This window comes from Aristolochia californica, unplaced genomic scaffold, assembly GCF_029961685.1.
Source record: "Aristolochia californica isolate CCGP_79_NKW_82.1479 unplaced genomic scaffold, dmAriCali1.0.hap1 SCAF_11, whole genome shotgun sequence".
Taxonomy (NCBI): Eukaryota; Viridiplantae; Streptophyta; class Magnoliopsida; order Piperales; family Aristolochiaceae; genus Aristolochia; species Aristolochia californica.
Window position 1 is genome coordinate 11,132,846 of NW_027181782.1, and position 27,609 is coordinate 11,160,454.

Sequence of the window (27,609 nt, forward strand, 5' to 3'; positions counted from 1 at the left end):
TGTATCGGATCCTCCGGTTCCCGATATGCTGATATCTGATTTATATTGGCTCCAAAAAGTGAAGTAATAGGTTTTTAAAGCCTAATACAATGAAGCAGCAGACTGCACAGAGGTGCTCCTGATTCCTGAGTTCTGAGCAAATCCTGTAGCCTCCTCATGCAATTGACCAAAATACCCTCCTGCGAAGTTCCAGCTATTGGTCGATGATCAGCAAGCGTCGGATCTCGGCTTTCTCCGGAAAGATATGAGTTCGACAATCCATGGTCTCGGATTGAGTCGAAGCTCACCGTTTCTCCGGTCTGCTACTGCTCATGGCGGCATCGGAAGAGGATACCATGGCAACAATGACCACGACGGAGGAAATCGAGATGGATGGGCAGGATCAACCCAAGATCATCGAATGGGAAGAGCTCCAGCAAGAACTCGTGCGCCTTTGGAGCCTCTCATCTGCTCTCAAGAAAGCTAAAGAGCGGAAGGAGTACCTTGCGCAGAAGCTAGAATCTGCAATCCAGGTACGAATCTTTCTTATTTTATTTATTTAGCTTTCAGTAACACATATTGTTTCCTTCTGGATCGTGGATACATTTTGATGGGATTAACGGTAGCTAGAAGGAAATTAATAAAAACAAATAGGCGATTTTGGAAATTTTGGGTGCTTACATTCAAGCAAATTATTCTTCGGGAAACACCCTTTTTCGCTTGAGCATTGGCTAAATGATTAGCCGATCTCAGAACATGTTGCCACTTACATTGTAAAGCAGAAATTAATTTACGGACTTCTTCAAATAACTCCCAGTGACGCCAAGGAGGTTTGGATGGCTTTGTGCACCAGCTGATAATGACTTGAGAATCTCCCTCAACTAAGAGAAAACCCTCCTTTTTTTGTTTGAAAAGTTTCAAACCGTTGTACAGCCCATGTAACACCGCACTAGTAGAGTTAGAAATACCAATTGGGCCCGCATATGTGAAGAGAAGATTACCATTTTCATCGTGAATGACTCCGCCAATCCAGCCAGACCCGGACATCCCAGGGCGCTTCCATCAAAATTCAATTTAAAGTGCCTAGGAGGGGGTTTAGACCATTCAACCATTTTAGGGGCTTTTGACGGGGGAGACATACCTGCAACATTTCGCCAGTTTTCACGAATATTTGTCCCTTTTAAATTGCAGAATTCCTTATGAAGGAGAACCCAAGAGGTTACGTGACCAATAATTTGATCACAAAGAATTTTCCGAGGGAGAGCTTTCTAGTTGAATTTTCGATTATTCCTCTCTTTCCATAAATTCCACGCAATGTGCCCAACACAACAAGAGATTAAAATTTTCCCCAACTTCGGGTGATGAGTGCTGACCAAAGTGAGGATTGTGTTATGCAAATTTTGCGATGGGCAATATAAGATTCCGATTTTATCCATCAATTCCGTCCAAATCTTATGAGCATATTCACAGTGCAAAAGGGTGTGGTCTGTGGTTTTAGGAGACGTATTGCAAAACGGGCACTGAGGGTTAAGAATATTTGTGCCTCGTCTTTGTAACGCGTCAGAGGTTAATTTTCTTGCGGCATATAGTCCAGATCAAGAACTTTACTCGAGGAGGAATATGCAGTGACCATGCAAAAGCAGCTGGATGTACTGCCTGGGGGGTTGGGTACGAGATCATATGGTGGTACGCAGAGGCCGAAGAGAACATACCTTGTTTATTCGGCGTCCAGATGAGTGTGTCGGGAGAGCTTTTTATTCTTACATCGGAGAGCAGCTGGACCAGGCTAGTTGCTTCCAGAGCTTCAGAATCATTCAGCGCTCGCCTAAGATGTAGATTCCAGTCACCCGAAGACTGCCAATGGTCAGAAACCATTGTGTTACGGGATCTTGACAATTGATATAGACGTTGATGGCTTTCCTTTAAGCAGCTTGAGCCGAGCCACCAGTCCGTCCAAAACAGAGCTTCCTTTCCACACCTGATATAGCATTTGACGACAAACTTGAAGATAGGTAAGAATTTGGAGATTTTCTTCCATACAGGAGATAATTTATAAAGTCTTCCCCCGTCCATCCACCATTCATGGTCTTTTCCTGATTTAATTTTAACGATTTGGCGCCACAGCAGATTGGGTTGCATGTTGAATTTCCAAATCCACTTCAAAAGCAAATCCTTGTTTGTCGTAGCAATGTCCCGAATCCCGAGGCCCCCCATTATAATTGGTTTACAAACATCTCCCCATTTTACAAGATTGAATTTTCTTTCCCCATTTGGCCCATCCCATAAGAATCTTCTTTTTAAAAACTCAATTCTATCCCGAATAGATGCTGGACAATGATACAAAGATAAAAAATAGGATGGAATACCATGAAGGCAAGATTTGATGAGAACCAACTTACCAGCTTTGGATAAAAAATTTCCTTTCCACGAAGATAGCCGCTTCTCGAGACACTCAACAACGAGGAACCAGGAGTTCTTTGAAGGCAATAGCGGAGTTAGAGGCAGGCCCAGATATGTGCTAGGAAAAGACGCAACCTTACACCCCAGATAACTCGCCATCGAATTGAGCATAGAGGATTCAATGTTAAATCCAAAAAGTGAAGTTTTCTCCCAATTAATTTTTTAACCAGTGGTCAATTAAAAAATGTTCAAAACTGCTTTCATGTGAGAGACTTGTCTCATGGACCCTTCTCCAAAAAGGATAGTATCATCAGCATATTGTAAAATAGGAATATCTTGATTCGGATCTTCAGAAATAGGATTTAGCCAACCCGAGCGTTTTGCAAAACGGATCATTGAGGTAAGGTATTCACCTACGAGAGTAAAATTGAATGGAGATAGAGGGTCTCCTTGTCTTATTCCCCTAGAAGCTTTGAAATAACCTCGATGTTTTCCATTTACCAGGACAGAATAAGAAGGAGAGTAAATACAACTCCTCATCCAAAATTTCCATTTTGTGCCAAAACCCATTTGATCAAAAAGATAATCAACAAGTTTCCAGTCAACCTGGTCAAAAGCTTTCTCAAAATCAATTTTCAGAACAAACCTTGGAAGGAAGGATTTTTTGAAAGAATAAAGGAGTTCATGAGCAGTTAGAGAAGAGTCCAGGATGTTCCTGTCTCGGATAAAAGCATTTTGACAAGGATTAATTACCTTGGAAATGACTACTTTTAGCCGATTTGCCTAGAGGCGCCCAATGATTTTATAAGAGCTAGAAGTGAGACTAATGGGACGAAAGTCTTTGGGCAGCTCCGAGTTTGTTTTTTTGGGAATAAGAGCAATAAAGGATGCGCCGATCCTAGAATGAGTTATTCCCACTTGGTGAAAATTGCTAATGAAAGCACATACATCGTTTTTTAATAGGTCCCAGAAACAGTGGTAAAACTCACCATTAAATCCATCGGGTCCGGAGGCTTTATCTTTAGGTAGGTCACAGACAGCCCATTCAATTTCTTCTGATGAGAATGGCTTTTCAAGATCTGCAACATCTTCAGATGAGATACTCTCAAAGTCGAGCTGATGGAGTTTTGGTCTTCTAAAACAGACTTCTGAGTATAGTTCTGTGAAGTACTTCACCAAAAGGTTAGAAATGGAGGCACTATCCGTAATCACTTGTTCTCCATTACATAGAGCAGTGATACTGTTAGTCCTCCTTCTGGCCGAGGCGATGGAATGGAAAAACTTTGTATTTCCATCTCCCTCAGCCATCCATCTAAATCTAGAACGTTGTTTCCAACGAACAGACTCAGAACAAAGAATCATCAGATATTTGGAATTTAAATTATTTCTAACCAGTAAATCAGAAGGAGAGATTGACCTTTGTTCTTCCAGTAGATCCAGCTCAGAGATGCGGCGGCGAATCGATTCTTTCTAGAAAGCAGCAGAAATTCGGTGATTTTTTTCCCACAGTCTGATCTTTGTCTTGAGGGCTTTGTGTTTCAGAGGGAGGGCCCAGCCCTGGTTCGGATGATTTTCCTTCTCAAGCCACCAGATTTTGAAGGAAGGAATGAAGGACTCAGTTAACAGCCAGGCGTTCTCAAAACAAAAAGGAGATCTTTCCCATGCAATCGGACGAGTATTGACTTGGATAGGCCAATGGTCAGATACGATTTTGTTTAGAACTTGACCAGAGACGCTTGGAAAGAGGAGGTTCCATTCATTGTTGACAAAGAATCGGTCCAGTTTAGATAAGATTGGGGGGGGGGGGGGGGGGGGGGGGGGGGGGTCTAGCAATTTGTCCAGGTAAATTTTTTTTCCCGAGAGAGGAGGCTCGGAGAGAGCAAGACTGTTAATAAAATCAGAAAAAAGCTCTCATGGTTGTTGAGGTTCTAGTGGCAAGAGGGTTTTTGTCTGAGCAAAGAAGTGTCACATTGAAATCTCCTCCAAGAAGCCAAGGGAGGTCCCATAACTGGACAAGTTGGAAGATTTCCTCCTAGAAAGATGCCCGGTCACGCTATAGGGTAGGCCCATAGATGCCGGCTAGCGCCCAAGATGTTCCGAGATTATGATCGAGAAATTGGAGACCGATTGAAAAGTGTCCCGAAACGTCGGATATTGCATCAAAAGCATTTGGATCTCAGATGACAATTATGCCACCAGAATGGCCAATTGCATCCAAATTGGCCCACGCAGGATTGGTGTCATACCATAAATCACATACAATTGAAAAATAAAAAAACTGCAGCTTAGTTTCAAGAAGAATAGCAATTTTTGGTTTCATATAAAAAAGCACTGCTTTGATGAGGGCTTGCTTAGACAGAGAGCCGAGTCCTCTGATATTCCAGGATAGAACAATCATGTAGATCGGGGGGTGCTGATATTCCGCTCCGCCAAGCCAGCTTCAAGGTAGCTCGAACAGAAGATATTAGCAAGCTCCGTCATTTCCGAAAATTCCTCCCGTGGGAAGTCTTGTTCTTGCTCCAGCAGAAACAGGAGAAGATCATCCAGCGAAGTGAGAGGTACGGCCATGGTTGGGGTAGGTTTTGGGATTATAGTTGGTGGGAGGTCAGACCAAGTTGGGGGGATTTCAGAGGGGAAGACTGGGGGGAGATCGAGCCAATCAGGAGGGGTCTCCATGGGAAGGACAGGGGGGGAGTTTAAAATGGGGGGGGGGGGGGGGGGGGGGGGGGGAACTTTGGCTGTCTTTTCCTTTTTTTTTTTTTCTGGAGTAGGTATACAGGTAAGGGGTTGTGGCATATTCTCTTTCAGCATTGGTCTGTGGGGAAGGGGTGGTTGTTTTGGGGGTTGAGGCCTCCATAGTGTCAGTATATGGGTTGATAATTTGGAGGGGAGTGGGCAGAGAGTGGTGGGGGAGTGGATATATAGAGTGGGTGGGGAGTGATATGGGGGGTCGAAATCCCAGGTGGAATTGGGATTCAAACTAGGGAGGGATGGATATGGGGGGCTTGACGGGGCTCGAGGAGGATCTGCATATGGGGAAATTTGTGTCAGAGGGGTAGGGTCTGATGGGATGGTGAGAAGAGGAACGGGATGATGGATGATTTGATGTGGGAAGGTTGGGGGAGGGGTGGTCGATGTGGGAAGGTTGGGGGAGGGGTGGTCGATGTGGGAATGCTTGGGGAAGTGGACATATTTGTGAATTGGTTGTCCTTTCCTTCCATTTTCAACTTGGCTACAGTTCTTTTGGTAAAATCCATTTTATGCAGTAGGCTTTTAGGCTCCTTGAAGTTGTTAAAAGCTGAAATGCAGAAGTGAGATGATGTTGGAATGAACTACCCGAGAATGCTCACCTAGATACAGTCCATAGTTTGATTTGCAAAAATTTCAGGGTAATTTATATAATGGTACATTAGTATACCCTGGTTTTTTACTTTCTGAAGCTCAAGTACTTGTCAATTGCCTTGTAGAACCTGCTTAGCTAACAAATGCTCTGCAATTTTCGATGTCAGTGTTGTCCTTTGTTCTTGTCTTTATTCTTGTTTAATTTTTTGGACTTTAATTGATTAGTTCGCTGCTTAGCGGGTTGAAGGCAGGTAAGGAAAGAACCACTGCATCGCTTCAACCAGCTTGAGGAGATGGGCTTGAAACTTGAAGATAAAAAGTTGGCGTTTGAGAATCTGCTGATGCACTCAAAGGTCATGGTGGAGGCCTCAAAAACTGAAAGGGAGCAGCTTAGTGTTGCAGTCAGGCCATTGTTGACTGCAAGCAAAGCCCTTTCCACTGCATGCAAGCGATTGCAGGTAATTCTGGAGGCAATTCTTGCATGTAATGGTGACTGATATAATCATGCCTTGATTATCTTACCCTCCTTGGATTTATGTTACCTCAATTTAGGAGCATTTTTTATTTGTTTACTGGCTAAAAGATTATATTGGTTGCAATTTCATACAAAATGGAAGTCATAAATGTTTCTGTAGGCTGACTGCCCTTTTTCCAGTGAACCTCATTCTTTTTATTGTTAATCCTTCCTGAGATTCTTTGTTGCAATTCAATTATGTGTAGCATAAATGGGCCCTTCTATCTTTCCAGGACGTATACAAACACCAAAGACAACTTTGGATGACAGAATATGTTCATTTCATGTAGCCTAAGCATTCTTAGATGTACAGTTAAAAAGCAGGGAGCAGCTGTCCTGAGTCATTAACAAAATATGCGCTTCATCTTTAACTACATAAAACATCTTTTGTTAAAATAAATGAGAACTGATTATCGACACAAAACTTTGACAGGAAACTCATAGATTATTAGCTGGGGACAGGGGTTATACTCATCTCAAGAATATGGAGAAGATGCTAAAGATGAGGCAACAGTATATGGTAACGCAAATATCAGCTCTTTATCCTGTGAAAGGCTCGGCAGGACTGGCCCCTGGAAAGGTTCGGTCACAAAATAAAGTTAACAGATCAGGTAAGACTGCTTTTCCTTTTAGGATTTGTCAAATAGAAATGGAGAAATAAAATGCAAGTTTTTAGGATGGATAGGTCTTGACATTTGCAGGAAGCATATACCCTTTGACTTGTTAATATTCAATGTGAAAATCCAAGTGTTTGTTTGTGCATTTGTGCTTGCTACTTGCTAATGTCAATTTGGTATTTTAAGTTCATAGTTTGTATTACCACTGGAAGCTGAGCCAGATACTCCTATTTTTAGGTGTTGATGATTCCAATTCACAGCCATCCATTTTACCAAACGTCAGCAATTCAGGAATGTCGCCATTAACCATTTCAGGACTACATCTTTTTGTGCCTCCTTTCAAGAAGATGAGCTTTTTCAGTCATAAAAAAGAGGCTCAGAGGTCTGCGTCTGCTTTGGGGTATGTTGCACATGTAAGTTTGCTTCTTCTTATTCTGGACAGGTATTTGGATGGCACAATTTTGTTTATCATCATGGAAATAGGATAATTTTGATAATGGAAGACATAAGGGTGTGATTAGGGTGAGAAAAATTGGGACGGGACTGGGGGAGGACATGCTTTACCTTCAGGTAAACTAGAGAAACTTTCCAGCTTTGACCTTTAATACATATAATGAATGAATGTACAGCTCTTTGTAAAAAAAAAACAAAAGGATAAACTTTCATCTTAAATTTAAGAAACAATCTCTAGATACAACCCCTTTGTAACTTGTGTGTACATGGTATAGCATTTGTTGCTGAATCTAGGGACAAAGTAGCTAGACAATTAGAAATATGGAGGGCAGGTTAAGTATACATATGCATAGTAGCTAGTTGGTCTAATTTTAATTGATGGATTCAAGGGAGCATATTTCCAGTGTAGAACAAGTGCCAAGCAACACCGTGCATCTACACTTTCTCTCACATAAAATGCTTCAGATAGGTAGGTAGAAAAGGATGAAACATTTTACAGTACATAATGGATGACTGCAATGAACATTAGCACATAGTTTGCTTTCTGATAGGTGTATGCTGCAAAGGGTGATAAAAGTGAGTGTTACAATTGTTAGACCAACTGTACTATGTAGACCAGAGTGTTGAGTGATGAAGAACAGTAGATAGTGGCATGTATTTGGATATTGAGATGGATGTGTGTCACAATAGCAAGGAGAAAACTATTAGAGAGTAGTTTGAAATAGTGCTAATATTCAAGGAAAAGATGAGATTTGTTTCAGATGGTTTGGACATGTTTGATAGACATCCAGTACAAAATGTTTTGGGACCGTCGTTCATATTTCTTCCATCACGGCTCTCTTCATATCTACGTTGATATTCTAGGAGGAGAAAAACCTATGCAGTTAAAGTCTCTGAAAAAAAAAGGAACCACGACAGAGATTTGTTTGCCTTCTGTAACAAATTCTTGACTCAATCATCCTTTCTTTGAGATTCATTTTAAAAGAAGATATTGCTGGCAAAGATTGAAGATTGGACTGGTGTGGGAGTTCCAATTTCGATTGCTGGTTGAGCCATGGGCTGAGTCATGAACATGTAGAATTGCAGAGCATGGACATGGCCAGAGGATTGGAGCAATTCACATTTTGAGGGTAACTTTTGAAGGATTTGGATGGGAAGTCTTTTCATGCACCCTCATGGAATTGCAGGTTTCCGTTTCCTAGTCGTCCTTGGAAAGACAATCCAAGCATCCTTTGTCTTCTCCATCTCAGGACTGTTTACATGTTAATAATCTCAGGACGATGTCTCCAAGGTCATATTGAGATGTTCTGCTTCAACCACCCCTTGTGTCGCAAACTCCAGTTATAAAATGATGGAAAACCAGAAAAGAGAGAGTGAGTTACCTGAGACTTTGAGGGTCCTGACCTCCCAAATTCCAGGTTCTTCTCTGCTATCCTCTTCTCCTCCAATTCCTTTATTCTTCTACGGTTGTTCGGCCTCAACTAACTGTCCTGGGAAGGATTATTCCTTTTTATGTCTTGCAACTATTGGTTGACTTCTTGGACCGGGGAGATGGTGAGGGAGGTGGATGGAAACTTGAGGAGTGAAGGTGGGTCTCTCCCGTAGAGGGCCTTGAATGGGGTCATCCCTGCTACTCTATGGTATGTGGTGTTATACCAGAATTCTACCCACGGAACTTGGGCCATGATTTTTGGATGGTCACCCACAAAGCATCGAAGATATGTTGCTAGGCAGCGGTTCACTACCTCAATCTGTTCGTCTGTCTATGGGTGGTAGGCAGAGCTCATATGGAGTTTTGTGCCCCAGAGAGAAAAAAGTTTCTTCCAGAAATGGCTGGTGAAAACCTTGTCTCTGTTGTAGATGGTGGATCGGGGAAAACCATGTAAGCGAATGATCTCCTTGGCAAAGATTGCAGCAACCTGTTTTCTCGTATTAGGGTGACTGAGTGGGATGAAGTGACCATATTTTTTCAATCTGTCTACCACCACCACGATAGTGTTGTAGCCTCTAGCTTTGGGAGTCCACCTAAGAAATCAAGGGAGATGTCCGCCCACACTTGAAGGGGCACTGGAAGCAGCTGTAGTAACCTGGCTGGTGTGAGATTGCTGGCTTTGTTTCGTTGGCAGATATCACAAGACTTGACAAATTGTTGCATGTCTTGTTTTAAGCCCTTCCAATGCAGTATGCTAGCTAGCTTCTTGTAGGTGCGAAGGTATCCTGAGTGGCCACCGGCAGGAGTGGAATGAAATTCCTTGAGTAGACGTGGAATGCATGCTGAAGAAAGGGGGAGATCCAAGCAGTTCTTGAACACAAGATAGCCGTTGATAAGGGAGTAGTTAGGGTGACTTTTGGGATTGACCAGTAGGTCTTGATGTATGCGGCGGAGGCAGTCATCTTGATGGATTTCATGCTCTCCAGTCCCGTGAAGCAGGTGAATGATATAGCTGAGAGGGTGAGGGTTGTTGATTCTCTTGACAAGGCATCTGCCACCTTGTTGTCTTGGTCGGGTTTATATTAGATCTCGAAATCGTAACCCATGAGTTTAGCAAGCCACTTTTGTTGTTCATCAGCCATCACACTTTGCTCCCACAAGAAGCATAGACTGCCCGGTCTACCCTTATTATGAAGTGCCAACCCATGAGGTAATGACACCATTTTTGCACTGCTAAGACCATGGCCATGAGTTCTCTTTCGTATACTGATTTTTGCCTTGTTTTGTCTGATAAGACCTGGCTAAAATAAGCTACGGGTCGCCCTTCCTGCATGAGGATCGCCCCCACCCCTCGTCCCGAGGCATCGGTCTCAAGAACAAATGTCCTGGAGAAGTTTGGCAAGGCTAGTACAGGTATCGTGGTCATGGCTGTCTTCAACTGATGCTGCTTACACTTCATCATTCCACAAGAAGGAATTCTTCTTAAGCAACTGGGTAAGGGCGCCGCTATTTTTCTGTAATCTCATGAACCGGCGATAATAGCTTGTGAGGCCAGGAAATCCCCTTAGGCCTTTGACATCCAAGGGCACTTCCCATCGTAGCATACCTTCTACCTTAGAGGGGTCAACTGATACCCCTCTACCTGAAATAAGTGACCTAGATAATCCAATTGTTGTTTACCGAAGGCACACTTTTTTAGGTTTAATACCAAGTGATCGGTTCTCAATAATTGAAGTGTCACTCTCAGGTGGGACAAGTTTATTAAGTTCTACCATTATAGTTTTCCCTAGTTTTCAAGAAAAAAAAAAGTCACTTCGGAAGTATGAGTGTTGCATAGTCACCTCCTTCCGGTTAAAGTTGTTTTCCTCTTGTATTTCTTCAGTTTATCATCTGGTGTTTGTATCACTTCAGAGCAATACCTAGACCCACTACCTAAAAAGTATGGGAGTGTGCTCGACATCTAGTTTGAGTCAAGTCTTTTGTTCTTTACCCAAAAGGTGATTTGTGTTTGAGTTACCCTTAAAAAGTGAGTAGTCCCTTTGTTAAGCCCAAAAGTAGGGCATTTTTCCGCATTTAAAATTGAGCGAAGTATGTTTTAGACTATGACTGTTTTGGTTGGTTTATGGAGCTTTATCGTACGGCTAAAAGTGATTTTCTTCTCCCATATTGTGTTTTGTCCAAGTTGGGTCTATATGTCCTTTTTATCCCCAACTTCAGGGGGAGAAGTAGAAGAAGTACGAGAAAGAAGTATTTTGTTCCACATGTTATGGTAATTTTTGTGTGATCAAAATATTCAAAAAAGGGTAAGCACAAAAGATGAAATTTTTGCATCTATGAAGATGTTTTTTTCATCAGAAGAAAATTGAATACCAAGAATCTTTTTAATTGCAAGCTGAAGTTAAAAAGTCCAGTTTGAGGGGGAGTGTTGAAGAGAAAATATGGAAGAGTATTACATAACTCTCACAATAAGAAGTCTCACAGAGCAAGAATTAATAATGTGGAGTCTTACAAGAGGAGGTCTCACAAAAGAGTCTCAGTTAATGGTATTTTAGTTATATTAGTCTTCTATTTATGTTCAGTTCTTCAATTGTTCTAAAACTTATCTTTTAGTGTTTAACTTTGGGTGTAACTGGGATAAGGGTAGTTTAATTGTAATTGGATTCTATTTGTTTCCTCTATTATAAATAGAAAACTCTATTATAAATAGAAACTCGTTGTATTCAAATTACATCAAGTTAGTGAAGTTTTTCTCTTTTCCAGAAATTCAACATTGATGATGGTTCTTTGAGACAGTTTGGTTTGAGGAGGATGGTTTTTTGGGGAGGGTTAAGAGTTGGTGGAGAGAAATTGATGTTGTAGGTAATTCTTCTTTTTAAGTTTTATTTCAGGTTTGAGGAGCTTAATGTGAAGACCAAGGTGGTCAAAGGTTTCTTTTGCTAGCACAAGCTCCAAAAGAAAAATCTCCTTCATTTCATTGTGATTTGGATCGTGCTATGGAGGATCTACCTTTATTGCCTGCTGAAGAGGACCTTAGACATCAACACAAAAACCATCTCTGTGATTTGGTGTATAATGAGCAGACCTACTGGAAGCAGAGGGCACCTTTTAAGTGGCTTCATGCGGGGGAGATGCTAATACCCTAGTTCTTTCATTCTTTTGCTTCTGCTCATAGGAGGAAAAACTCCATTACCTCATCAAGCGTTAATGGAGTTTTGTCATTGGATCAGAACCTTATAGTTAATTCTTTGATTAATTATTTTGCCAAGTTATATATTGATGACATGCCAGATCAATCTCTTCCCACCAACATTGTTTTCCATTCCATCTCGTGAGTGGAGGCCAATACTTTTGAACTTCTATTTACAAAGGAGGAAGTTAAAGTGTCAATGCCCAGTGACGAGGCTCTAGGCCCTGATGGATTTGCTTTTGATTTTTAAAAAAAAAATTGGCCTCTTTTGATAAATTTTGCCATAATTGTGTAACAGTGGAAGCAATTGGGGCTTCATTCACTGCACTTGTCCCCAAAGATTCAGGTGCTGAGGACCCTCAAGACTTCCGGCCTATAAGCCTTTTGTCTAGTGCTTATAAGTTGGTCACTCAGGTTCTAGCCAATAGGCTTAGGAAGGTTCTTCATTCTGTCATTAGTTTTAGTAAAAGTGCCTTTAGTTTTCATGGCTCATAAACTTCTGCATTCTCTTCATAGGTCAGGTGGTCAAGGGGTACTCGTAAAGGTTGACATGGAGAAAGCTTTCAATAGACTAAGTTGGATTTTCCTTGATTGGATAATGAGCAATATGGGATTTGGTGGAAAATAAAAATTCTGGATTCAAAGTTGCATTGCTGGCATCCTTTTTTGTGCTTATCAATAAGGAGCCTAAAGGTTTTCTGAAAGGGTCGGTGGAAATTAGGCAAGGATGCCCTCTTTTTCTGATTTTTTTAGAAATTGTTGGCATTTGCTGTTATATTCCATCTGTGCAAACTTATGGTTGGTTATGTCCATTTCCCAATATGTTTGGTCAATTAGCTTTTCCTCTCCTTCAGTTTGCTAATGAAACTTTTTGTTTCTGTGAGGGCAGTGTTGACAAAGATTTCACAATTAAAGCACTCTTGTCCATCGATGAAATGATATCAGGGTAGAAAGTCAATTGGGTAAAATCAGCTCTCATCGGGGTCAACCTTATTGAAGATTTCAGAATTCTTTCGGTTGTACTCTATGTTGTAGAGTATCCACTTCACCCACCTTATATTTAGGGCTTCCTTTGTTCCGAGGTAGACCTACTATATAGATCTTTGGGCTGCAGTGGTGGAAAGAATGGAGAAAAGGTTAAGTACGTGGGGAGGGAAATTTACTTAGCTTTTGTAGGAGAGCGACTTTAGTGGGGCATTCCTACTTTTTCTCTTTCTTTTATGACTTGTCCTCGATATGTATCCTTAAGGGTAGACTCAATCATGCTGTGCTTCTTATGGAGGGGTGTTTTGGATTGTTTTTGGTATCATTTAGTCAATTGGGATGAGATTTGCATGTCTAAATCAGGAGGGTTAGGTCTGAGGTCTATTAATGTGATGAACACAGCATGTTGGTTAAATGGTTATGGCATTTTGATTATCCAAAAGACAGCTGGATGCCCTAAAGTATAACTATCCAGAGGACTGCTGGATGCCTTTTGATTTCTCTTGTGCATCTTGCTTTTGGAAACCAATTATTCATGTTAAACCTTCTTTCATTTCTGCAATTGGGTTTAATGTTAGATGTGGCACTAAAGTTTGATTCTGGCTAGACGAGATGATTGGGACCTCTTCTTTGGCTATGGCTTTTCTGTGTCTGTTTCAGGTGATCTTACAATGAGGTTTTAATTTCACACCCATATGCCGATGGTGCATGGAGTTTTAATTTCCGGGGTCATCTTACTGATGAGAGAGTGGTTGATGTCGCAAGTCTCTTTTTTTTATTGCAGACTCGTTCTTTGAGGTTCTCATAGGATGCTGAGCTCATTTGGAAGATCTGTGCGTCAGAGTTTTCTCTGTTTCATCTTTTTATAGTCACCTAATGACTGATCTATCATCTTGTCATCATGCCTTACTCTTAGTCTGGAAAATTCCTGCCCCACCTAAGGTTGTTCGTTTCCTCTAGTGTGTGGCCAAAGGAAAATTTCTTACAACAGACAAACTGATTAGGTGAGGTCAAGTTGTTGAGGATACTTGATGTAGATTTTGTAATGTAATTGAGGAGTTAGTGCATAATTTATTTGAGCCATTGTCCTTGCTTTTTTGCAGTCAGGGGTGCCATATTGGAGTAAGTTTGGTTTTTCGTTGTGTTCCTAATTATTTTCCAGATTTTATGCTTTAGTTTTGAAAATAGTAAGAAGGAAGGTTGAAGAGAGAGAATGAGAGGGAGAGGAAGTGGAGAAGAGAAAAAATTGAGAAAGAGACTAAGATGGATGGCATGCACATCCCCCAATCTCATAACTTAGGGTTGACTATAATTTACATCATTGCCCCTACTTTAAGTGAGAACCCTAATACTCTATATCTCCTATTTTGTGTCCTTTTTACATGAAATTTGGTCCATAGACATAGTTTGACATGTAGAACAAGATTACATCATGAAATATAAATAACGACAAAGTAAAATGACCAAAATGCCCCTATTCTTGTTTTTCAATACCTCCCCTCAAGTTGGAGAGTATATGTCGAACAATCCCAGCTTGCCACAAAAGTTCAAAAATTCACGCTTTCCCAGTGCTTTAGTTAGGATATCGTCAAGTTGATCACCAGACCGAACAAATAGAGTAGTTACCTCTTTCCTCATTCCTGCATCTCAAATGAAATGACAATCTACCTCTATATGCTTTGTTCTTTCATGAAAGACTGGATTGTTTGGAATGAAGATCGTCGCCTGGTTATCACAATACATGGTCATAGGATCCTTCTAATCGAGGCCAAATCTTGGACAATAGATTTTATCCACATTAGCTCATTGAAAGTGTGGGCCACTACGCTATATTTATCTTTTGCACTGGATCGAGCAACAATATTCTGTTGTTTACTTTTGCAGCTGACTAGATTTCCTCACAGAAATACACAATATCCAGTGGTATATTTTCTGTCAAGTTTGGAGCCTGCATAGTCAGCATCAGAGAAAGCCTAAATCCTCAAGTGATTAGGTTTGAAAAGGAGACCTTTTGTTGGAGCTCCCTTTAGATATCTCAAGATTCTTTGTGAAGTCTCTAGGTGAATCTTACGTGTGATGCTCCATGAGCTGACTCATTACACACTACAAATGAAATATTTGGTCTAGTAATTGTAACGTAGATGTGTTTACCTACTATCCTTCGATACATGGTTTGATCTTTCAGTTCTGGACTTTGATGATCATGAAGATCAAGTCCTACCTCCATAGGTGTATCCGCAGGTTTAGTTCTTGAAGCATGTCAATAACATATTTCCTCTGAGTTAGTATTGTTCCTTCCTTGCTTCTCTCTACCTCAATACCTATAAAATATTTCAGCTGACCCAAATCCTGTCTGAAAGTGATTTGCCAAATGGGATTTAACTGTTTCAATGCCTGATCTGTCACTCCTAGATAGGATGATATCATCTATATATACCAGTAAGATAATTATCCCGGCGGTTGTTTCAGAATAAATAATTAGTTATCACAATGGCTTGTACGAAATCCCATGGATATAACCACTTGGCTAATTTTCAAACCAAGCTCGCGGACTCTATTTTAAGCCATAAAGAGCTTTCTTGGGTCGACATACCTTATGTATCCACCCCTAAGCAACACACCCTGGAGGTTGCTCCATATAGACTTCCTCCTCAAGGTCACCATATAAGAAGAGGAATAGCCAAACTAGGTACAAAGGGTTCAGGTGGAACCGACTTAGATTTAGAAGATTCAAAAAATGAAACATCCTCAAAGTAGGTAACATTAGCAGATACATTTCTAATAGACGGACAATAACATTTGTACCCTCTTTGCATTTGAGAATACCCAAAAAATACACACTTAATAGACCGTGGAGACAATTTATCCTTGGACTGATCAAATACATGTGTAAAGCATACACACCCGAAGACCCGAGGTGACACTGAAAACAAAGGTGCAATAAGTAAAACAATTTGCATAGGAATCTTGCCATCAAGAGTAGAAAACGACATTCTATTTGTGAGAAAGCATGCATTAATAACAACATCACTGCAATAAGGCTTATGTACATTCATGTAAATCAGCATAATGCGAGCTACCTCAAGTAAATGACGATTCGTACAGTCAACAATTCCATTTTGTTGTGGAGCGAACACACAAGAAGTCTGATGTACGATTCCTTTTGACTAACAGAAAGAGTCAAATTTACAATTCATAAAATCAAGACCATTGTCTGTTTGCAAGATCTGGATAAAAGTTGCAAACTGATTCTTTATTTCATTATAAAATAGTTGAAATACATCAAAAGCTTCAAATTTTTCTCGCATGAAATAAATTCAGGTACATCTACTGAAATCGTCAATAAAGGAAATAAAATACCTATGACCAAACTAACTAGTCACAGGACAAGGACCACAAAAATCTGGGTAGACAAGCTCAAAAAGTTTACTTGTCTTATGAGATGAAACGGGATAGGAGCTTTGGTGATGTTTGCTCAGCTGATATGACTCGAATTGAAAAGTAATACTAGAAGGAAGATCTAGAACTACTTGAATCAGTGACGCTGAAGATGGATGACCCAAGTTTGAGATGCCACTAAAGGGGTGAATCAACTGTGTGTAGTGCATGTAAAGTACTGTTTGGGTTATGGTTGTCCAGATAGTATAGTCCCCCCTCTCTCACGAGTGGAACCTATCATCTTCCTTATCACAAGATCCTGAAAGATACAATGAGTAGGGTAAAAAATTAGAGAACAATTCATAGACTTAGCCACTTGATTGATAGATAGTAGATTTAAAAGAAATTTATGAACTAACTGTGCAAATTGAGAGGAAAGAAAAGGTGCAAGAGTAACATTTCCCACTGCCTGTATTGGTGAAACTAACCCATCAGCAAGATTAACATGCTTAATGAGAACAAACTCTTTTAAGTCAGAATATAGTGAGGACATACCTAACATGTGTTTTGTGGCACCGGAATCAAGAACCCAAGATGGGGAATGAGACACTGAGAGTGCAAACATACCTATCGGAGGAGTCGTATGTGCCAATGATGCAGAGGGTGTAGATAGTTGTGCCATACATTGGGAAATCTGTTGTTGTTACTATGAGATTTGTTGTTGATGTTGAATCAATTTTTGTAATTCATTTGGAGCTCCAGGTGGGATTATAATTTTAGACCCTGGTATTGTACCTTCATGTGTAATAGCATTTGCCCATCCAGGCTTCCTAAATTTCATCCAACATCTATCTGAGTAATGATTGGTATGTCCACAATTAACACACTTGCGCTCAAATTTTTTTACTATCTTCTTGGCCTCGTCCCTCCGGAATTATCTCTAATGCTGCCTCTACCTCTACCAGTTCCCATGCATCCCTTAGACGTATCAGTAGAATCAGATGTTGTAGCTGATTTATTAAGGCCAGTAACTTCCCCCACTTTATTGTCTTTTTCAGCTCTAGGCACAACTGTCTTTTCAGCTCTCTGTACCCTATTGAACGTAGTAGAGAGGTTAGGCATTTCATTTGAGGCCAAAATCTGTGCCTTTATGTTGTCAAATTCAACACACAATCCATCTCGAAATTTCGCCACAAGAAGTTGACTCTCCTGTTTTTGGAGTTCCCTTTCATCCGTAGTAAAAGGATGAAAGACATTAATTTCTTCTCAGATACTCAGAAAAAAACTATAGTATAAACCCTCAATTGTAATTCTCCAAGAGACGAAATGCCAGGAGATGTCAGACCACATTGCCAGGGAGTTGTGGACATGTCCTTCAGTTAAGTGGGTGGCTGTCAATTCCATCGGTCACTCCGGTGGCATTTTGGTGGCCTGGGATTCTACCATTTTGGATGCTATCAATATTTTTGAGGGCGTTTTCTCTATTGGAATCTAGTTCCGAGATATCTCCTCTAGTAGTATATGGTGTTTAGGTGGAGTCTATGGCCCGATTAGATATCGGGAGAGAAAATCTTTCTGGGATGAGCTTGCGGATCTCAATCGGTTGTGGAATCTCCCCTAGATTTTTGCGAGAGATTTTAACGCCATCCGGTTCTGCAATGAAAAGAAACCCCCGTCAAACCATTATTTAGCTTCAATGCGGGGTTTTTCAGATTTCAATGGTGGGTGCAATCTTGATGAGATTCCTCTCTCTTTGAAATGCTATACTTGGTACAACAGCCAGAGACAACCCATCCTCTCGAATTGGACCGATTTTTGGCTTGCTCAAATTGGCTTCAACTTTTTGGTAACGTCTCTGGAAGGGTGCTTAATAAGATGGGCTCAGATCATTGACCTATCATGCTATCTACCTCTTTCGAGAAATGGGGGTCTTCTCCATTCTGTTTTGAAAATTCATGGTTCTCTGTGCAAAACTTTGAATCCTTTATTGATGGTTGGTGGGGTGAAGGTCCGAGTTTTGGCAGAAGAGAGTGGGCCTTTCCTTTAAAATTGCGTTCCCTAAAAAGGAACTTGAAGGAATGGGCCGTAAGTTGTCGTTCCTCTTGGGCTTCCACGAAGGCTACTCTCCTCTCTCAGATTGCAGATCTGGACCAGGTGGAGGAACAAAGGTACCTATCTCCTTTTGAGTTCTCTTCCCGAATTTCCCTAAACTCTGATTTAAATAATTTTTTGTATTAAGAGTGAATTAGATGGAAGCAAAGAGCTAGATTTAAGTGGCTGAAAGAAGGCTATGCGAATACGAAATATGTAATTTATTTTCCCAATTAAGCTATAAATGGAATCACATTCCGCGCTCTGCTAATCACCTAGCAGACTCTCAGGCCAAGGCTGGCATTTATCTCCAACACTTTGTTGTGGAGACAGGCCCCCAAGGCTAGGTTTGTAATTCTCTTCTTTGTCTTATCAATATACGCTTTATTCATCAAAAAAAAAAAAACTTCGTGTCGGACCTCGATAACTAATGTGTTGATTCAGTTTTTCACAGATCTATATTCGGGGAATGTTCAGATAGGTCTAAAGTTCAACACATCAGGTTCTTTTTTTTCTTACGATCGCTTCCCTATTGGAGTGCCCCTTCTTTGCTGCTGAAATTGAGCGTGCTGTAATGGGAATCGAAAGTGATCGTGCTCTGGGCCTAGACGGCTTCAATGGAGACTTTCTAAAAAAAATTTGGCCACTGCTCAAAGAGGATATTTTTTGCTATGTTGCTTGGCTTCTATAGGAATGGTATCACCTTCCACAGCATTGGGGCAACATTCATCACTCTGGTGCCGAAGAAGATCAATGTTGAAAAGCTAGAAGACTTCCGACCTATCAGGCTGGTCACTAGTGCGTACAAAATCATTGCAAAAATTCTAGCACATTGGCTAAGAGCCCTTCTCCCAATCGTCATTCATCGCGGACAAGGCGTTTTTCTCAAGGGGAGAGAAATTTTTGACTCTACAATGGCTGCACATGAGCTCATCGATCATTTCAGCCGTAGTAAAGAGCCAAGAATCGCCCTCAAGCTTGATTTGGAAAAGGCTTTTGATCAGGTTAATTGGATTCTTCTAGATGAGCTTATGGAAAAAAATGGGATTCGGCCCAAAATGGAGATTTTGGATTCAGAGTTGTGTGGGTTCGGCTTCCTACTCTCTCATTCTTAATGGCTCCATATGCGGTTATTTCTTTTTTTTTTGAAAAAGATGTGTATATATATAAACAAGAAAATACAGAAATTACAAAGAGGAGAGCATGTCCCTGACAACCAGGGATTGTAGGGTAGCTCCGTTTTTAGCAAGCGCATCGGCTGCCGAATTTGCGGATCTCGGAATGTGAGACCAAATACAAGATAATAATGAACAAATTTCAATAATCTCTCAAAAAATGTCCCAATGACGCCACGGGGGTGGGGATGTACGCTCGCACCATCCAATGACCTCCTTCGAGTCCCCTTCAATATGGAGAGGGCCGGAGCACTTATCTCGGAAAACCGTATGCGGTTATTTCAAAGGGACAAGGGGATCAATCAGGGAGACCCGCTCTCTTCGCTTCTTTTCAACCTTATTGGGGAATTTCTTTCCTCTATGTTTTATTCGGCGGTAAATCTTGGGTGGCTCCCCCCAACCAGCTCTCAGCAAGTTTTTAACATCCCCATTCTTCAATTTGCAGATGATACTCTTATTTTTGGGAGTGGAAATATAGACGGTGCTAGAAGGATCGAAGTTGTTTTGGGCCTATTTGAACTTGCCTCGGGGCAAAAAGTTAATTGGGGGAAAACTTTCATTATGGGTTTCAATATCTGCCCTACGTTATTAGAGGAGCTGGCAAATATATTTGGTTGTAAAACCTCCACTATCCCATCAACCTACCTTGGTCTTCCTCTCTTCAATGGCCGCATTTACCAAAGTCTATGGAATCCGGTAGTGGAAAAATTGGAGACCCGTCTGGCAACTTGGAACGGCAGATTTCTTAGCAAAGCAGGCAAACTCATTCTCTTGAAGTCTTGTATTGCATGTATTCCAAATTATGCTATATCCTTTATGCCCTGTCCTGTTTCAATTTGCAATACCATGGATAGGCTTAAAAGAAGATTTCTATGGAGAGGATCGAATGATACTTATAAGTACCATTTGGTAAAATAGGATGATGTCTGCATGCCAAAAAATATGGAGGTCTAGGGATTCAGAAATCAAAGGATATGAACCAAGCCATGCTCTTAAAATGGCTTTGGAAGTTCAATAATGTTTCTTCTAATCTTTGGAAGGAAATGGTATCTGCGAAACTTGGCTACCCTTCTCCTTGGTAGATCTCAGGTGGCAATCGGAGATGTCTTTCTCCAATTTGGAGATCATTATATCTACTTATCCCCAAGTTTTCTTCAGCTATCAAATTCTATGTTGGTAATGGAAGATCTTTAAAGTTTTGGGAGGACTGATGGATGGGTCAAGAGCCTTTACAGTCAACTTACAGGAACCTTCTCCTCCTATCTGTGCAAAAGGATATATCGGTTGCTGATGCTTTTGAAGAGAATGGTTTGAACTTACACCCTAGAAGGGGTCTCTCTGATACCGAGGCTCTGGAGGCAAGAAGGTTGATGGAATCTCTACAATCCTGCAGACTGAGGCCTTTAATTGCTGACAAGATGATATGGTGGCCTAATAAAAGTGGTCTTTTCACAGTGTCCTCTGCTTACAGCTTCATCAACGGTTGGCATACAAACCAAAGGGATCATGAGGTTCTTTTTTCATGGCGTCTTTATGTCCCGCCAAAGATAAAAAAATTCGTTTGGAGTGCCTACCATTAAAGATACTCACGACAAACGTACTCAGAAGAAGTGGTCATCCAGCAATTGACCCTCTATGCAACTCTGAGGTCGAAACAGTCAATCACATTTTGCTTCATTGCTCATTTTCGTAGAAGGTATGGACTTCCATCATCAGTAAGACAGGATTACAATTCTGTACGTCAGTGGATCTGATTTCTTTTATTAAGATGCTCATTAGTACTCCCCTCCCTGGTTTTATTCCGTGGGGGCTTTGGAATGAACGTAACCAAAGGCATTTTGATGCTAGAAGTAATTCTGCGATTAGGGTGGCGGATTGTGTGACTGGTCAAAATCTCTACTTGGCTCCTTACAAAGAAGTCTTTCTCCTCCTTTGCTAGTTCATCCATATGCGATAATTGGAACATTATTGCAAAAATGCGGTGTAGGACCAAGACCCCGGTCATGCAAGAATGGACCCCCCCCCCCCCCCACAGAGCTTGGTTTCCTTAAGTTAAATTTTGATGGTTCCTTTCAGGGTAATCCCGGAAAGGCGGGTTTTGGGGGTGTTATCTCAGACTCCTCAGGCAATCAATGTTTATCATATGCTGGTCCGCTTGGCATTGTTGACTCAATGATGGCAGAGATTCAAGGTCTTATCAATGGGCTTCGCGTTTACCGTGACCATTATAGTGGTCCTTTTCACATTGAGGGGGACTCGAAGGTGGTAATTGGTTGGTGTGAAAAGGCGTCCTCCCCCCCGCATGGCGCCATTGGGATTCCTTGCGGGAAATCCTTGAAATTTCTTCTCAATTTTCTTGTATTTGGTCTCACATTTCGAGATCTACTAACTCGCTGGCAGATGTGTTTGCCAAGTTAGGAGCTTCCTTACAATCTCTTGTTGTTAGGGAATTGCTCCCCGTCCCTCTATAATTCTTTGTTTTTTTGTTTATATATATCCTTTTAAAAAAAAAAAAAAAAAACTATAGTAGTATGTCACAGTTCTGTTACCCCTTTTTAAGCCAAAAAATTATGTATATAATTCATGAACCCTGGAAAGATTGCTCTCTTGTCCATAAAGAGCTTCCAAGGATAGCCACATAGCTTTAGTAGTTTCAAAATTCATAACTTGGCTCCTGATATTAGATCCATGTTGTTGACACGCCAAGTCATCACTTGACTGTCTTCAGCCTCCCAGTCATCAGCCCGAGGAACAGGGGGTCATCTCTAATAAATTTCAGCTTTTTCCTGCCCTTCAAATACATTTTAATAGATCTGGACCAAGGTAATTATCACCATTCAACTCTTCAGAGGTGATAGTAATAATATTTTTACCATCCAGATTATATGACTCCTTTGTTGGAGTGTAAACCTCACTAGAGTCAGCCGTATCGGATATATAAGAATACCAAACAGATCAAATAAACCTTCTAAAAAGTTCCAAATCAACCTGCTCAAGTTGACCCCACAACGTAAAATCACAATTAGGGCAGATATAAGATGTGGGCTGATAAAAAAAATCCATAAAATCCAATAAGGGGATCAAATTCACAAGATAAAGTGCACTGGAGCCTGCACTAGGGCTAATGTCAGTAAGTGTGTAGATGATGTCAGCAGTCACAATTTTGGAACTTTGCCGCACACCTCTAGATCAGCATAAAAGAACCCTCTTTTGGCAGTTTAGAATATCAAAATTTGTTCTTAGAACATTAGAGCCAATAACCCTAGGGTTATTGCAGAGAGAAAGGGAGAAAATTGGATTTTTACTAGCCAGTAACCGAAAAACTGGAAAAATATCCTTTATGTAGACGTTTGCTTCAAAGAGGAGAAAAAACTTACAAAAAATATTTCCCTGATGTGATCTACTACTCTGATACCTTGAAAAAAGTAAGAAGAAAGAAGGTTGAAGAGAGAGAATGAGAGGGAGAAGAAGTAGAGAAGAGAAAAATTGAGAAAGAGATTGAGATGGGTGGCCTGCACGTCCCCCAGCCTCTATTTATAACTTAGGGTTGAGTACAATTTACATCATTGCCCCTACTTTAAGTGAAAACCCTAATTTTTTATATCTCCTATTCTTTGTTTCCCCTTTCCATGAAATTTGGCCCATAGACATAGTTTGACATGTAGAACAAGATTACATCAAGAAATATAAATAACGATAAGGTAAAATGACCAAAATACCCTTGTTCTCGTTTTCCAACAAGTTTTTAAAACGATCTTTGCCTTCCTAAGGTTGGATTTTATGGCAAGCTTCTTTTGCTGCTACTGTTAGTGCTACTTTGGAAGGAGAGGAATGACCGGGGTTTTAATAGCATGCAGTGTTCTTTGGGAGGGAGATTGAGAGGATAATTCATGATATACAGTTTTCAGTTAGTTAGCATTATGGCCTTCAACGATTTTAAGCTGTCCTCAGAATGCATTGGCATGAAATAACTATTTCTTCTGACTCTATGGATGGCTGTTAAAGTGCCTTGGTCTTCCCATCCTGAGGGTACAAGCTCAACTTCGATGGGAGTACAAGGAGTAACCCAGGTCCCGCTAGAGGTGGGGGTGTGGTTGGGGCTATTTCGGTCTAGTTTTCTGTGTGTACTCTGTGCCTTTAGTTGCTGTGATCTGACTGAAGCTGAGCTCCGTGCCCTTTTTTGGTGTGTAAGGATTTTCTCTCCAGAAGTTTTCGGCTCCCCTCATTATTGAAGGTGATTCGTTGGTAATTATTTCTTGATTTCACTTTTATATGTTCACGATGAGATTGTTCAATAAATTCAGCATCTTGACATTCAATGGGTTCAGCATGGCAGATTCTTTAGCGAGACATGGAGTTGATCTATTAGAAGTTCTAGTGGCAGATTCCTTTTCTATTGATGTTCATTAGTTTGTATTCTTTCATTTCATTTGTATTATAGCAGCCTGTTCCATTTCTGTTGTACTTTATTAAAAAAAATCATATGGATGGAAGTGGTGGAGAATAACTTGAAGCAAGCCCAAACTAGTGACTACAACATTTTTCTAATCTTTAATCCATATGGGGCTATTGTTCACTCTCCCTTACATGTGGACCCACTTTATGGCTCTTACACGTGGACAAATTTGGGTGCAGGCCCACCCACTGTTCTATTAGAGGAGGATATTTGGCTTTTGCTGGTCCACTCTGCCTATTGTCTCCCTGAGTATTTGACCTTGCCATTCTTTTTGGGTCAAATAATCACGTATTCACCATGATGGCTTCAGGGTCTTTGTCCTTGTTGTCAGTATTATCTTTTTGGTATAAATGATGCATGATATCATCAATGGTTCCTCCATGCTTATGCTGTTCTTCGTTTCTTCTCCATAAATTTCTTGAATAGGAAGCACATGTACTTGTTCACTTTTGGGGGACATTTCGTGCAAAATTTAATGTCCCATTTGTTCTTCCCAAGTGTTATTGATGTGGTGCCACTCATTTCTTTGTGGCATGCTTGTGAATATCCCCAAGCCTGCATCCTTTCTTTTGTGCGAATCTCCCATGTGGCGTCTACCTATGTCTGTGTTTTTTTCTTTTTTCTCTTGCCATGTGTTTGGACAATACGTAGTTTCATGGTTTATGTATACACATCCACTGTTTATGTAGCTATAAACTGTAACATGTGTTTGACAATTCTACACATTACGTGCCAACAAATATGTCAATGAGAACATTTATCCATGGTTGCAGCAATTTCAGTTGCATCTTCCTAACCTCTCCAATTATGTCGGCAGTATTGGTTGATGTTAACACGTATTTTTGTTCTATACCTTGAATAGGTTGCAAACTGACCCACAAATATTAGTATAATGGAGAAGATTTAAAGGAGGCGCAATTGAAATCCCATCAACAACTTTTCCAAATCATAACATAAAGAATCTTAAACAAAAGATGAGTATTGTCAGCAAAAGAATGTTATTAGAGATTTTTTTTCCTTTGCTAATGAATCCATGGTAGAGTTCAGCTCTTTCAAAATGTGGACCTCAGAGGCCACCAAGGAACTACAGGAATCATTAATTTCTTTAGACAAGTGTTTGAGCCTTCAAGAGGGATGAGGGCCTCCTTTCATACTCCGGTAATTTAGCACAAAATCAACTACCTACATAGAATTTAAACACAAATAGGAAACTATGAAATAACTGACTTGATCAAGACTCTTGTACATGTCAAATTGTTACAATTAAAGTGGTTTACAAGTCACCTAAGGTTGTTTGACACATGTTTGCAGGTTCTTTCACGTGTTGCATCTTACCTTGATGTTCCTTTACGCTACCCTTTGCGCTTAGGTGGTTCACACTCATATATTTCTGACAGTGCTCCTTCAATTGAACCCATGTCATCTGATTTGCTTGTTAATTCAGCAGTTGCAATCAATGTGAAGCCTGCTGAATTTTCTCTATTTTTAGAAGGCCAAGACCCTACTCGAGCTGCTTATGCAATATTTCTGTTGAACAAGGTATTAACTGCTAAAAACAGTTGTTTCTGTTCTGGTTTTTCCCTGCTTGGTATTTTCATACTAGTTCCTTATAAACTACCTAAATTTGTTGTTGTTACCTATCAAAGTATTTACATTTTTTAGACTCTTGGTCTCATTTTAAAATTTCTTTGGGCGACTCTTGCTTAGGATGGGATCCCCCTCCAATCTCTTGTTGTTTCGGGCTCCCATCCTTGATTGTTTATAGCTTGTTCTTTGCTTAATAAAGGTCACCATTTTAAAAAAAAAAATTGAAAATTCTTATAGTAAAATAATAAAACAGGTCAACTGGGTCAGCTTGAGGTTAGATAATAGCTAGATCTGTACCCGCTTCTACTGATCCCAGTCCAGAGGAAGGAGCCAAATCTGGGCCCGGTTACTAATTGGCTCCTGATTATAGCCAGGTGTACATAATGTACTTAGGCTTGGTGAGTGAATGGAACCATTTTTTAAATAGAATCATCTGTCTAAATAAGTAATTTCAGAAATCCTCTTTATAAATTAATTCCAAATGAAATATGTTAAGTGATGCACACATGGTTAGAGGATGTATCTAACACAAAGAACCCATACCGGGCAGTGAGGATGACTAACCTCTGTACTGAAATACAGTAATATCTATAAAAATTCTTGTGTTTTCTGGTTTAGAATTGGAAGAATAGGGAAACTATAGAATTTTGCACTTAAATGCTTGAAAAACATGTTACAGACCAACTTGCTCTATAATTGCAACTTGACCTGAGAAAAGGTTTACAACAAAATGCAAGATGACTTTCAATGAAAAAATAAAACTCAAATAACTTTGTTAACTATAAACAAGACTAAATGTTCTATCCAGGGCGTGGAGAGGGCTTTACATAGAAACTTACTTCAAACAGGACTTTTACTTCTCTTCAAGTCAAAACCCTTAAACAGAAATTACAAGTTAAGCATTCCTCCTGTAGAAAATTTTAACCTAAAATTGGAAACTCCTAATTAGAAATGAAAGATAAGAATGAAAGAAGAAACTCCTAAACTAAATAAACATCGTTAGAAATAAGAGACTCCTAAGAAAGACACTATCTAATACATTATATTTCTAATAAACAAAGACAATTACTGCAGAGACTAAATTATCTAACCCCAAGGATTATGAAACTATATTATGTCGCATTGCTTCTCTTCTATTTCAACAGATCTTATTAGTAGTTCTGCATGAAAAAAGTTTCTTCTCAATCTGTTCTTTCTGTCTGCTAGATCATACTTTTCTGCCCTTGAATTATCATCTTTTCATTTGCCAGAAACAACAGGTGGGAATGATTTTATGCCAGTCCACTTAATCAAGTGCATACTTGTGCACTTCTTCCTTTTTGTCTGTTGAGAAAAGATTTGTCTAGATGTGCTCTTTGGTACGAATGACAACCTTCAGTGGAGACAAGTACATTACATGATTGCTTTGGATTGTATTTAAATTCTGTGAATATTTTGTTTGCTTGATAAGACGCTATTGCCCCTTTGGCTCTCTAATTTATCTTTGGTTGTTGCTGTTTTGCTGTTCCAACAACTCTAGTGAGTGTAAGTGACCCAATCTTTTGGATTTTGTAGGATTTAGAGCAACTGTTGAATTACATTGGAGTTGAAAGCTTGGGACCACGTCAAGTATTGGCTAATTTGAAGGAGCTTTATAGGACAATTCAGTCTCAGGAATTCATAGAGAAGTAAGCCTTCAACTCTTTCAGTATCCGTGGCTGCAGAAAGTGCCTTATATTTTTTGTTGAGCACCTTCTCAATTGCCATTGGGTTTGATGATTATACAAGCTTGACTGTCAAACCAGGTTAAAGGGCATGTAACATATCATATATCTCTTCATTAAAGGCGATTACTTTGCCAGTTAGAAGTTATAGATTCAGAAAATTAACAATTGAGGTTTAAACATGGGATTTGACCCAGAGTTATGGATGTGAAGATTTGACTATACACAACCAATATTGATTTTGTAAACTGAAATTAAGGTTATACGATAACTTGTTGGGGCAGTGAGGCTGAGCATATTCTTCTTGTTTG

At 40.2% G+C, this 27,609-nt stretch overlaps 1 protein-coding gene across 1 annotated transcript; it reads left to right on the forward strand.

Annotated features, from left to right (window-relative positions):
- LOC137944567 (vacuolar protein sorting 38-like) lies at positions 1 to 27,581 on the forward strand. Its single transcript, XM_068790252.1, has 6 exons — positions 1 to 512; positions 5,973 to 6,179; positions 6,669 to 6,846; positions 7,090 to 7,265; positions 25,320 to 25,547; positions 27,150 to 27,581. Exons 1-6 carry the CDS (start codon positions 312 to 314, stop codon positions 27,264 to 27,266), a joined length of 1,107 nt encoding a protein of 368 aa, XP_068646353.1. The 5' UTR covers positions 1 to 311; the 3' UTR covers positions 27,267 to 27,581.
- Positions 27,582 to 27,609: the final 28 nt, after the last annotated feature.

What these genes read in the sequence shown, in the direction of transcription:
- LOC137944567 (XM_068790252.1), top strand. Translation starts at nt 312, where the DNA reads ATGGCGGCATCGGAAGAGGATACCATGGCAACAATGACCACGACGGAG. An exon ending in AGCTAGAATCTGCAATCCAG is followed by an intron (nt 513 to 5,972) that starts GTACGAATCTTT and finishes GGTTGAAGGCAG; the next exon opens with GTAAGGAAAGAACCACTGCA. An exon ending in CAATATTTCTGTTGAACAAG is followed by an intron (nt 25,548 to 27,149) that starts GTATTAACTGCT and finishes TGGATTTTGTAG; the next exon opens with GATTTAGAGCAACTGTTGAA.